At 29.0% G+C, this 13,037-nt stretch overlaps 1 protein-coding gene across 1 annotated transcript; it reads left to right on the forward strand.

Moving 5' to 3' along the window:
* Positions 1-4,719: 4,719 nt before the first annotated feature.
* Positions 4,720-9,558, forward strand: OCT59_011881 (uncharacterized protein; the record flags this gene model as incomplete). Its single annotated transcript, XM_066134086.1, has 9 exons — positions 4,720-5,674; positions 5,765-6,172; positions 6,231-6,539; positions 6,608-7,269; positions 7,335-7,799; positions 7,863-8,107; positions 8,185-8,687; positions 8,757-8,877; positions 8,976-9,558. 9 exons carry the CDS (start codon positions 4,720-4,722, stop codon positions 9,556-9,558), a joined length of 4,251 nt encoding a protein of 1,416 aa, XP_065989385.1.
* Between the last annotated feature and the right edge of the window lie 3,479 nt (positions 9,559-13,037).

A 13,037-nucleotide genomic window follows, 5' to 3' on the forward strand; every position in this document is an offset into this window, starting at 1 on the left:
CCGAATGATAATTTCCAATATCTAGATTATAAAATATGTATTTATATAATAGATCAGGTGAATTTTTTTATGGTTCTTCCGTAAAAAAGTTTACGTACATATTGCATTATTATTTTAATTATTAATTATATTTTTAAAACTCTCGTTAATTAATGCTAATTTATTTTAAATTTTGTAATCAAATGATCTTTTGGTAGCTAAGCCAAAAATGGAATGAGATATTTATCGTAATTAAAATGACCATTCGGGTATTACAGCAAAATTCGAAATATAGAAAATTTTTATTGTTGGGATTGTCGGATACTCGGGTTACTCGGCTAGTCAGGTTATTTAAAGTATAATTGTATATACTATATAATATATGATGTAATTATTATGTTATATTAAAATTTAATTAAAGTGTATGCGTGAAGCCATCATATATATGTGATATCTTTTCTAATAACCCGACTATCCGAGTAACCCGAGTATCCGACAATCCCGACAATAAAAATTTTCAAGTGTCCACTATATTTCGAATTTTGATAATATTAAATTGGAGGTTTCGGGAAAATGATATACTCGGGAATATGTTCTATTCCGGATAACTGATTATCCGGCGGATATTCGGAATATCGTCAGATTGATCCATCCGATCCCGTTTTACGCGGTATGGGATGGCCAGAAATAATGTAATTTAAATTTTAGTATCAAGAAGTGATTCTAAAAGATTAATCTAGATGATCACTATTCATTTTGAAGAATTGGGCTAAATTGTTTCAAATTTTCTTGTGCCAAGTAGATCAAGAGATAGAATAATAGATTCTTGCGGCTTCCCTTAGGCTAGAATATATAGAGGAATTTATGTTTACAGTATTCTTTTTTAAGTATATATTATTATTAGTTTAGCTATACCACTACCCGCCCCTCTCTACGTCATCATCCATTTTAGGGAAATGCAAAATTAACATAATTCCGGCCAGGATTATATTAACTACAAATCAAAAAAAAAAACCGGATAACTTAAAAAAAAAGTTATAAAAAACTTTAATAAATTCTAAATAATGATTTACAGCAAATTTCATAAGCCGCAGGACACCTAATCATATGCCGAGAGACTCTTTACATTCGAAAATACTCGGTAAAGCGTTAAATTCGGAGCGCTGGTCCGAGTACAATGGTATAGTTCTTGTTTTATTCTGAACTATACCGAATATTATCAAGTTTCTCTCGACAAGGAGTAAAAACGACGGAACTTTGCCAAAAATTATGCAAGATAAATACTGAGCATGCATATCAGGCTTAATATCTCGAACTGTGCTCCAAATATGTTGAACATGATCGGATTTGGGACAAACCTGAACTCAAATAAACAAATTACAGTAAATTGAAGAATCAGATATAATTAATAAACTGACATCTTCCTTAACACCATCTCTGCCATTACGTACTATACACACCCAAGCAGTTTGTATACAAAGTAGACTTATAGATTAAAAATTCTCCAGAACCAGTAAATAATAGTTCAGCAAGTAATGCTTCAGAAATATATTTTACATTATCAATTAATCTAAGTAATTACGTCACTAATAGAAATATTTGATACTAAGTTTAAATATTTTTAACATTATATCGTTTGCTAGATTCGCGAGTCGCGACGCACATTATATTGTTTAAATTATAGTTTTAGAATAGATAAGAATCAACATTTAATGTAGATGATATTTGTAATTTATTAACATTCAAGCTATATATTATTAATTTCAAAATTTATATTTTTACAATCCTTTAAAGTCTTACCTTCTGCATATTAAAGAGCCATAATATATCTTTTGTTACTGGAACTTGAACCATACAGTATGTTACAAGAACAAATTTTTTTATACCTCATTTAAGAAATTCAGTTATCAAAAATATTTTGTGAATTATTTAAACATTTTAAGGCAACTTTTTTTATTTAAATTTTTTTACATTCATATTTGTTTTTATTAAATTTAAATTCCATATTGCTAAACATATTGTAAAATATCGTTTTTTCTAATACAATTTAATTGATTGTATGGTATCCGATAGATAATAATTATGTCACTCTGATAATGATGAGTTTAATAACTACCATCCTCAGAAAAAATAATTGTTAGTTAGTACCACCGCTGCGCTGGTGAATTACATCTTACCAGAATTAAGGTAGAATTTGGGCAGAATTAAAAAATGTCATGAAACTCCGCCCGTTAATATCTGTTCGGAATGTCGACCATTTTGGCAAAATTAACGTTAATTTTCCCATATGCTAATAATGCTGGTGTGATAACATTTCAAATAATGTAATTCACAAAACAATATTAATCAATTTTAAATGAGATATGAAATTTGTTTATAAATTAATTTTATATAATTATTAAATATATATTCAGTAATTATTTGTTATTATTACTACTCTAAAATTTTGTCTGACGAGAGAAGAAATTTTTTATTAAGATTCATGTATTTGACTGACGTGACTGCAAAAAAAAAAAAAATTAATTAAAATTTCTTGAAAATTCGTTATTACATACAGTGACACCTCTCTAAGTGCACCCCCCTTGGGACCATAGTAAAAAAATAGTAGAATGTGCACTTAGAGAGGGTGTGCATTTATAGAGAGTAAAATATTAAGAGCTCTTATAAGTTGGGACCAGGCCCACCGTGCACTTAAAGAGAATTTATATAGTGCGTGCACTTATAGAGGGTGCACTTATAGAGGTGTCACTGTATACAATATCAACATACCTCCATAATTTTCATATAACTAATAGAATAAAAATAATTTTGTAAAGCGAAATTACACATATATTCATTATGTTCAAAGAATTGAGAAAATCCAGAATTTTAGTTTTGTATACGATTAGTAAACCAATAAACCAAAATTTGATTTCTATTGACTCCTTCCCACTATTGTTGCATACCGTAGTAAAATAGAAAAGCTTAAAATTTTTGTGTTAAAATCATCCAACCATGACAACTTTTACTGAGAAAGACCGTTCGCTGATAATTTAAGAAGTCTGCCAATGAGCTTGAAAGTGAAGGGACTCAAAATAATTATGCTAAGTAAGACATACTAGAGGTGCTGCAAGATGTCAGTGATGCAAGAGGCAACGGTATTAGATAATGGGTCGAACTTCCCTAAAGATTTCGGGAGAGGAGAGATTAGATTTAACTTTATTTTTAATATTATATATATAAATATTAATATTAGCTGTTAGTATAAAATGAATAATAAATTTTTAAACAACTTAATTTCTTTCGCAATTTTATTTTCTAATAATACATCTGATATTTTATTTATTACTTTTAATGGACTCTTTCTCTATTAGCCAAGATTAATAATAATTCATTGTAAAGTCAATTCTAAAAAAGAGATTTAATCAACTAGATGAAATGATAATATCAAACTGTTATAAATGATCCAATAAAAAAATTCAAGCGAATCAAAAAGTTGTAGTATTATCATAAAACTTACAAATCGTAACCATTTGCAAAACCGTAAAATATGCAAAATATTTTTGACTGTAATATTACAGACTGTAAATTTTACGAAATGTCATTAACTATCAAACTTATATATAATCATACTTTATTACTGTATAATCTGACATGTTGAGAATACAAATTTAAATAATAAAGGGAGATATAAATGTGTGGACAGTTTTCTAACGTCCCGATTCAAAAAAAAAACTAGGGTGATATATGAAATGAACATATTTGGATGGAGGTGCCAGAGTATTTCCGTATTTGGATTCAAAAGTACAATACGTTTGGAAATGGATGGGGGCTAAGTATCCGCATTTTAATATAGAATTTGATCTAGTTTTCTATTTTCTTCATAATATACACATTTCTTTCGTCATCTTTATCTATTGATATTAAACACTATTCATTCATCTGAAATCAATTTTAATACTACGAATATCAAATGTAGAATATTTTATTTATACTGGCGGACTTTCATTTTTTTAAGAAATTTTTTGGAAATGAGATTTGTTATTTTGTCGATTTATTATGATAATTAAGAAATTTTTCTTACAATATATAATAAATAAATTTAACGAAACTGATCACCTTTTTTTAAAATTGATGATGTTAATAAATCGTTATTCGTCACGAACAACGGTATATATTATATTTAGTTCATGCCAAATAATATAGTTTTTACCTTATTCTGTACTTTACCGAGTTTTACCGAGTGTACCGAGTATGTGACTAGTATATTATGAAATCAGCTGTAAAAATTTTTAATCCGGAATTTATAATTTTTAATTGGATTTTGACTGTCAAGATTTTTAAGGGTAGGGTGTATGTCGATCATTTTAATTAGTAAATCGCCATCTAAAAAGTAACGTGATTTTTGATAAAACTAAATCTTTTTGAGAACCAAACGTATCACAAAAAAATTTTTTGCGTTCTCTTCTCAAAGACTTATAGTTTTATTTGTTGTGAGATATTTTTATGTTATTTAATTAATTTATGTTTAAAATCATAGAAATAAAACTTTGTAACTCTCGAATGAGCTGAGTTTTTTCGAATGAAAGAAATAATATTAATAAAAAATGTGAAGAAATATATTATTTGCATGATAATACTTTGATTTTGTTAATATATACATAGGCTACAACCAATTTACAAATAAATACCTCCTTAACTAGTAATATTAATATTTAATGCATATTTTATTATATTTTATGCTTTCAATTATTAGATATAATGCCTTCTAACACTTCTTATAGCTGGTATACGATGCTAGTTGCCCAAGACCCTGCCAATCGATATGCTATACAACGGCCAAATGGTAGTTGGATGGTTATTGACTATTCTGCTGGTCTTCGTATTTTAAATTTACACAATGAAGCAAAAGCGTTCAATTTCACCATAAAAGATATCTCTATTGCTGAAGATCAAAATCATAATGCTGGTTATATTTTTTTTCGCCATCAAGAAGCAGAACAATCATTAATACCATTATTACCTGGATATGTGGTTTACACCACTGCTGGCAAAAAAAGGTTTAGATTATCAATTCTAGAAAGTAATAATCAATTACTTTTCTTTTGGGAGGAGTTCGGTTCTGATTTTTCATATACTGATAAAAAGGCTCAAGGCGTTGAACGACTTGCCTTCCATTGTATGTTAAAACAATATGGTCTTGAATCAAATACTACCATTCGAACAATTCTTGGTCTTTACAATCCTCAAATAATTTATAAACTTCAAAAACTTGTTCATGAAAAGTTTCCTTTGCTTTATCCAAGTATTTTTCAACGTGAGTCTTTAGAAAATTTGCGAAATAGTGCAAAGAAAAAAGAAGAAACATTACTTCGTAGTTTGAAACGAGGACAAGAGGAAATTGATAATTTTTTATGTGAAAATGATAGTAATGGTAATAGCCAAAATATTCTTTTTGGAATTCAGGTTGAATCCGATGGAAAAGTATTACCCCCTAAAATGACACAAGTTTCAATGTTAAAAAATTTAGAATATAAACAAACAATTTATTCCCAAAATAGGACAATTAAAAAATTAAAAGAAAAGGTTACTTCAATAAATAATGAAGCTGGAAATGCCAGTGAAACTGATATAACCACGCTCAATAGTGCAGAAATTCAAAAGTTGGTAGAAAAGGAAATAGATGAAAAAAAATTGGGATCGGTTATTTTCATAAGTACCTCTCAATACCTTTCTATTCTTCTTTCATTACCTTGCCCTAATTGTCATGATCTTATTGTATCAAATTGAACATTTTACACCAAAGTGTCTGGGTTTAATATATCTTGTGTCATTACATGTCTTCTTTGCGAAAAAATAACACAATATTCAAATGAGGATTCAGGAGTGAAGTATTCTCATTTAGTTACAGGAGCTGCGCTTGCTGGAGGAATACATCGAAATTCAATTCAAACAGCATTGGCTACAATTGGAATAACTAACCAATGTAGCAAAAAATCTTTTTACAACTATCAAGCTCGTATGTACAAGCCTATCATTGATAGTGCAAAATTTAGTAGTGAAATGCTACTACGTGAGATTTTAGATCACTTGGAATTGACTCATCTGCCAGGTCAAGAAAAAATGCTACCTATAGGTTTCGATTGTTCATGGTCACATTCTCGTAATGCACACCAAGCTAGCGGAGAATTCTTATACTTGGGTGACCTTCCTGGTACATAAGAACTGTTTTTTTATTAGAATAGTTATTAAATTATCATTTGTTTTATTAGGGTATAATTACCAGCCCGTAATTGGATTTTATACAGTGGAAAATTCTCGTGTAATACGTAAATCTGAAAATGATTCTTCAGCAATAATTTATAAAGGAAATTTTGATGGAACATCAAGAAAAATGGAGCACGCAATCTTACTTGCATTACTCAATGACATAATGCCTATATTAGAACAAACTGACTTTACCTTACATGTATGTGTAGATGGTGATCTAGAAACTAATAGAACTTTAGCATGCATCCCTGCAGTAAGTCGCATATTTGCTGATCTGAAACATGTCAGCAAAAATATTCGAAAGAATCTACGTAAGTTGATTATTTTTATAAATTATTTTTATTATCTCACAGCTAATAAATTTATTTTTTATTAACAGTAAAAAAGCAATATTCACGTTGGCATCCCTTTGAACAACATATTATGCGATATTTCAATTCTTGCATATTTAGTGCTGGCCTTAAGAATAAACTTAACCAGAATAGTGCGCCAACTGAAGAGGAAACGCGACATGTACAAGTGGAAGGTCTAATTCGGCATTTACTTGATGATCACAGTTTATGTTGGGATGACGTTTGCTGGATAAAAGATAATCCTGAATTACAACTGCAGAACCCAACTTTAAAAAATTATACGCAAGCCGAAATTGAGAATTTTCGAAGTTTTATTACTACAATTTTTCGTATACCATCTGGCCAAGGACTTGTAACTACATTTCGCACTTCACATAATGAAACGTTCAACAGAAAAATTCTTAAGTACTTGGATAAACGAATTGATTATTGGGCCTCTTATAGTACTCGGCATGCGTTGGCAGTTCTTGACCAAAATGATGGATTAGATGTTATGATTTCTAAAGTTCGTGCAGCAGCAACTGAAAAAGATTTTTCATATTCTGACATTTGTAATATACTGAACTTTGTTAAGGAAAGATCTCAAAATGTTCTTAAAAATCGTAGTACAATTCAACAACGAAATGAAGCAAGAAAAGAAAAATTTGCCAATGATAGAAAGGAACTTGCTGGATTTGATTTTGATAAGGTATGTATTGTATGTTATATCTTTTAAATATATGACAAAGTATTTATTTAAAATATTTATTATAGGAATTAGTGTCTTATAAAAGCAAAACACCTGAACAAATTCGCAAAGACATATTTTGGCCATCATTTGGTGATATTTTAAGAGATTTTGATGTAATAGTAAAATGTGTTGCATGTCATGCATTTGCGAAGAAGAGTGCACGTGGCTTGTGTGGATTATGTTCATTTTATGTAGATGCAGGTTTATGGGGACGAATTATTAATGATAAATTTATACCAAAAGGACAACTACCGGAGCCACTTAAAATAGATACACTAATCTCACTTGCTGCAAAAAAGATTTTTGGATTTGATAATTTTCGAGATGGACAGATGGAAGCAATTATTACTTATTTAGGTGGTAAGGATACATTTGTATCTATGAAGACTGGCGGAGGTAAAACTTTATGTTATGCCTTGTCAGCTATTTGTTTTGAAGGTTTAACTATTGTTTTTAGTCCTCTTAAAGCACTTATGGATGATCAAAAGGTTAGATTTAGTTATAATTACTGTATTGTATTTTGAATACCTAATAGTTTTTTTTATATTTAGCGAGAACTCATAAGTGCCGGTATTCCATGTGCTACCATATATGCCAATTTAGCACAAGGAGCAAGTATCCAAGAAAAGATTTTTGAAGAAATAGCATGTGGATTGATAAAGATACTGTTTATTACGCCTGAAAAATTAACATCTAATGGAGGATTCTGTAAATTTATTACACAACTTTATGAACAAAAAAAAGTCCGTTTTATAATTGACGAAGCACATTGTATTTTAGCATATCAGGATTTTAGGTAATGCGATAATACTAGGCATTAGTATGGAAAATGATTAATTTCTGAATATTAACAATATTATTTTATTATTACAGAGAAGCTTGGGGTCAACTTGGAATGTTAAAGCAGCGTTGGAAAATGGCACCAATTATGTTACTTACAGCAACATGTACACGAATGGAAGTAAATGAAATTTGTAAAAACTTGATAATTGAAGAGAATAATTTTGCGTTAATCCGTGGTTCTACAAGTCACCGATCAGAAATAATTTTCAATGTGAAGGAGAGAAAAGAAATCCGGGATCAATATATTACTGAAATTATAAGTATTGTAAATGCCAATTTACTTGGACGCATTATTATATATTGTGCAACACATTCAAGTTGTGAATATTTATACAATAAGTTACAAGAAAGCTTGAACAATATATCAATAAATTATTTCCATGGTGGTTTATGTGATAATGAAAGAGAAACAGCAATGAATAATTGGAAAACTAATTATACGCAAATAATGATTGCAACATCTGCGTTTGGAATGGGGATAAACTCAAGTAATGTACGAGTGGTAATTCATGTGGAAGTACCAATGAGTATGAGTATGTATATATAATAAACTAATTTTTTTATTTTTTTATAATATTTTAATATTATTTACACATTTATAGCTAGTCTTATTCAAGAAGCAGGACGTGCAGGACGTGATGGAAATACAGCAACTCATTTTATTTTTTATGGTAAAAAGGATATTCGTACAAATTACTCTATAATAGCAGAGTACCGAGAAACGTGAATATTTTTTACATTTATATATTAATAATAAAGAAATATATATTTGATAAAAAAAAAAATGACTAATTTATCTGATTGAAATACTGTATCAATAGTGCATCTATTATCGCAAATATCGAACAAAGATTGATCAATAAACTTGAACGAGCTACTAAAAAAATATTTGAGGTCTTCTACTATTGTAACTCACAATATGAATGTCGTCAACAGCTAATTTGGCGATATCAAGCATGGCCAAATGAACAAAAGCCACCTACATGTGAAATATGTGATAATTGTATTAATCGAATTGCTGATAAGCCAAAACTACTCGATGGTAAAGAAGAAATAATAAAGTTGATAGAAGTAGTAGAATATCTTACGCAGATGGGTGAACAAATTGGTCCAGATGATGTGGTAGATATATTTAGAGGTGGTAAAACCGCAAAAATAAAACAAAAAAATTGGAATACTCTGCCCGTATATCCAACTGAAAAAAGAAAGGTGTTGAAAACTAAAGATTTAGTTCATTTTGCTTTAACTGATTTAGTTGTTCGTGGTTTAGTTCAAGAAGATATTATATTGCGAAAACCAATTGAAAGTAGTAAAGTTTTATCTAGCAATATTATTATAAAGGGTGTGGTACCGGGTATACAAGCTAGTGCTAACATGCAAACTTGGCTCTATTTTGTTAAATAAAATTATGTATAATACAAATAATTTCTGCAGAAATTATAATAATTTGTGTTTATGGTGTTTTGGTTACACAAAAAAAATTTGCCGCGTGATTTATATCAAAAATGATTTTCGTACACCCCCCCCTTAACTGCAAGTATTTGTGGACTTTCGGGATTTTGTTTCAACCGGAATTTGGAATTGTAGACTGTTGATATTGTGGTTTTCCGGAATTTTGTGGTAAACGCCTTACGTACATACGCTTTTTTTCTCATGACTTTTGACTTTTCATTAAAAATACATTGTTTGCATATGACCTTTATTATAATTATTATAATTATTCAAAACAATTTAATCTGTTAACCAAAATTCTTCCAAAAATAACACTTTATTATGTATTCTTAAAGTTTATTTATCTTTAATCATAATTCTGGTCAAATTATTTAATGCGGCCTAGAGATGTAAAATTTCGGTCACGTGTACTCCATAACAATTTTTGTTAATTTTTAATAATAAGGTTAACTAGGAAACGGGAACCATTGAGCGAAAAACTAAAATTGCGATTTCATTGGGTGGCGATCACGTTGCGGACAGAGAAATTCACGTGATCGAATTTTTTTTTTCATAGTGCGTAGACATATATTGTCCTTCGCTTCGTTCCGGACAATAAATATGACCTACAACTAAATATAAAAACAAATTGATACGATTTGCGCGATTAATTAATCGGTTAAGGTCCTCGGTTAATCGGTTCTTAATTGGTTAAAAGCTTTTTTGGTAATTTTCCGAAATAATTAATCGATTGTTATGTTGGTTAATCGATTATTAATCGGTTAAGGTTTTTTTTTTTGAACCCTTAATTTATTTACCAAATATAGTAAATAATATCCTAGTTATGTTTAAAATTATGCTTAGAGTAAGTCTTTGTTGATCAATTTAATATCATTCTGAGTTTAGACTAGTCGATCTTAATTTATTATTACAAACAACTAAACAGTCAGAAACTGTTATCTCAAGAACATAGGTTCAGTTCCTGGGATGAGCAGAATAATTGGGAATTACACGGACATTGTGTAGAATTAGTCCTTCGTATCTTCGTATACACTTCGGACTAATAAGGTCATAAGTCTTGGCAAAAGTATCAAATCAATCCTATCTGGGTACTTTCACTCAACAAATAGTCATAATGCTGGATACAACATGAAATTGAACCAATTAACGCTTCTTATCATAAACTATTTTTTTTTGAATATGATAACTTTATTAATAATTAATTATTTAATAATTTTATGAAAGATTAGTGATTTATTATTAAAGTAAGGAAGATTTTTGGAAAGTTAGATAATGATAAATTTTGTTTTACTCCTCGACCTGTTGCCAAGGCTATCAAAACTTGTAAACAAGCGTCATAATTAGATTTTGTCTTTTCAAATTTATTATATTTTTTCGTTATCTTATATTAGTTAGTTACTATTTCGAAGGTATAAACAATATTTTGTTATTAGCGCGCAATCTAGCGTCAGCGCCAAGATTTTCCAACAAAATCCTCAATTTAATGATTACATTATGTTAATAAAACATTTTCATATAAATTATTTAACTTCTAATTATTAATTGACACCCTATAGCGTCAATTGCAGTGTTCTAATAATTTCCAACAAAGCATTGATATCTAAAAGTTTTTCTAATATGAAATTAGAACATCCCTTATAACTTTTTATATGTTTATGGAAAAGGAGCGAACGAAATTCTTTCAAAAAATTCTTAAAGACCGTCATGAAGTGTTTATTTGTACAAATTTTGGTATAATTCGAAATTCAAATGTAATATAAATATACAATTGTAATAAGTGTTTCTGAATGTGTTTGTTAAACGTGGATTTCTTTAAAAAGATTGAGAGTAGATTATATCGATCTTTATCATAAACATCGTTGTGAATTCTGAAACGCAAGTATTGAAATTATTTTTTTTTTCAATTGGAATATATACAGTAAATTACTGAATACCTTGTTTATACACCTTCCTCTTCGACGTGCATATTAAAGCTAATCCTACTTTAGCAACTAAAGTAATTAAACAAATATAACATATATACAATATATGAAATATTATCAATACATACTTTTGTAAGGTTGAATATATATGGCTCTCGAAATGTAGTTTTATAGTCCACTTCGATGCGGCCTCTATAAGTGCTATTTAAATTTTTTTTTTGCATATTTTTTTTTTTGTATTATTTTCTAGTTCATAATTTTTTCTTATCGTTAATTATGGATTTTGAGTAAAACTCATCTTAGAAGAGTATATTCATAGTAAAAATAACTTAATTGCAGCTATAAAGTTCAACTTAATTCTGAAGAATTATACGAAATTGGCAAATTATTATAAATGTAAAGAATTATATTATGTATATAATTGTTTAATCGTTAAACCTTAGAAAAATTATGTTCGAAACCGTGAAAAACGGCAAGTTTCTTAATTAAGACATTCTTTGAAACTAGACTTTTGGCATTTTTTGTTCTTACATATTTTCATCTTATTTATATTTTTCATAGAAAATTATATAAGTAATCAATTTTATATAATACGGTTGACTCAAGATTATAACTAAGTATTTGTAATAATCGTTTCAATAGACATACATTGTATCATTTCCCCATTTTAAGAATGATATTAACCTCTTTTTTCCCAGTTAAACTCATTTTTTATTATTTTGAATCCTTATTAATAATAATGACGACGGGTAAACGAATAAACGATACCGGTAATACCAGCAATACGGCGACACTGTATACAAAAAATACGGTAAATCTCGCGACACATCGGTTTAATTTGATTAATAAGCCCACAATGATTAGTCAAATTCTATTTTTATAAGGTTGCACAGTGGTTGCACAAAAGTTATTTTTCATCCCGAGAATTAATTATCAAACCTATTTGTCACAAAAGTTATTTGTCACATATATAATTTCTTAATGCCGTAATTCCAGCCAAATCCGTCCCGCTTTAGATATCGAACTTGGACTTCCTTTTTGTAGGTCGGCTCTTGGGAATCTCTTGGCACCTCTTCTCATTTTGCAGGACAGTACCTTGGTGTAGCTCGTCAATTTGGCATTTTGGAATGAATCGGTAAGTTTAAACCTTATAATTTTTTTATTTTTTAAATTTTTTTTTTCTTTTTTTGCAGGTATCGGTAGATTGAGCTTCATGGATCCCAGATGATAGGATCGGTAAGTTACAAAATGTTTCGTTTGAAACTTTTTTTAAAGTTTTTAATTTTGTTTTGAAGAAACTAACCGTTTCTTCTTTTGTCTATTTTGTAGGTATTGTCTTCGATTTTTGGATCAGCTCCTTGAGTAAGTTTCGAAGTTTCGCTTCACTTCGAAACTTAATTAAATCTTTTTATATTCTTTTAAGAAACGCTAAGTCACTAATTGTTTCTATTTAGAAACAAGTTAATGAACCGTTTATAATAATGTTATCCTTTTGGTTATAAAATTTAT

Source organism: Rhizophagus irregularis, chromosome 2, assembly GCF_026210795.1.
Source record: "Rhizophagus irregularis chromosome 2, complete sequence".
Lineage (NCBI taxonomy): Eukaryota > Fungi > Glomeromycota > Glomeromycetes > Glomerales > Glomeraceae > Rhizophagus > Rhizophagus irregularis.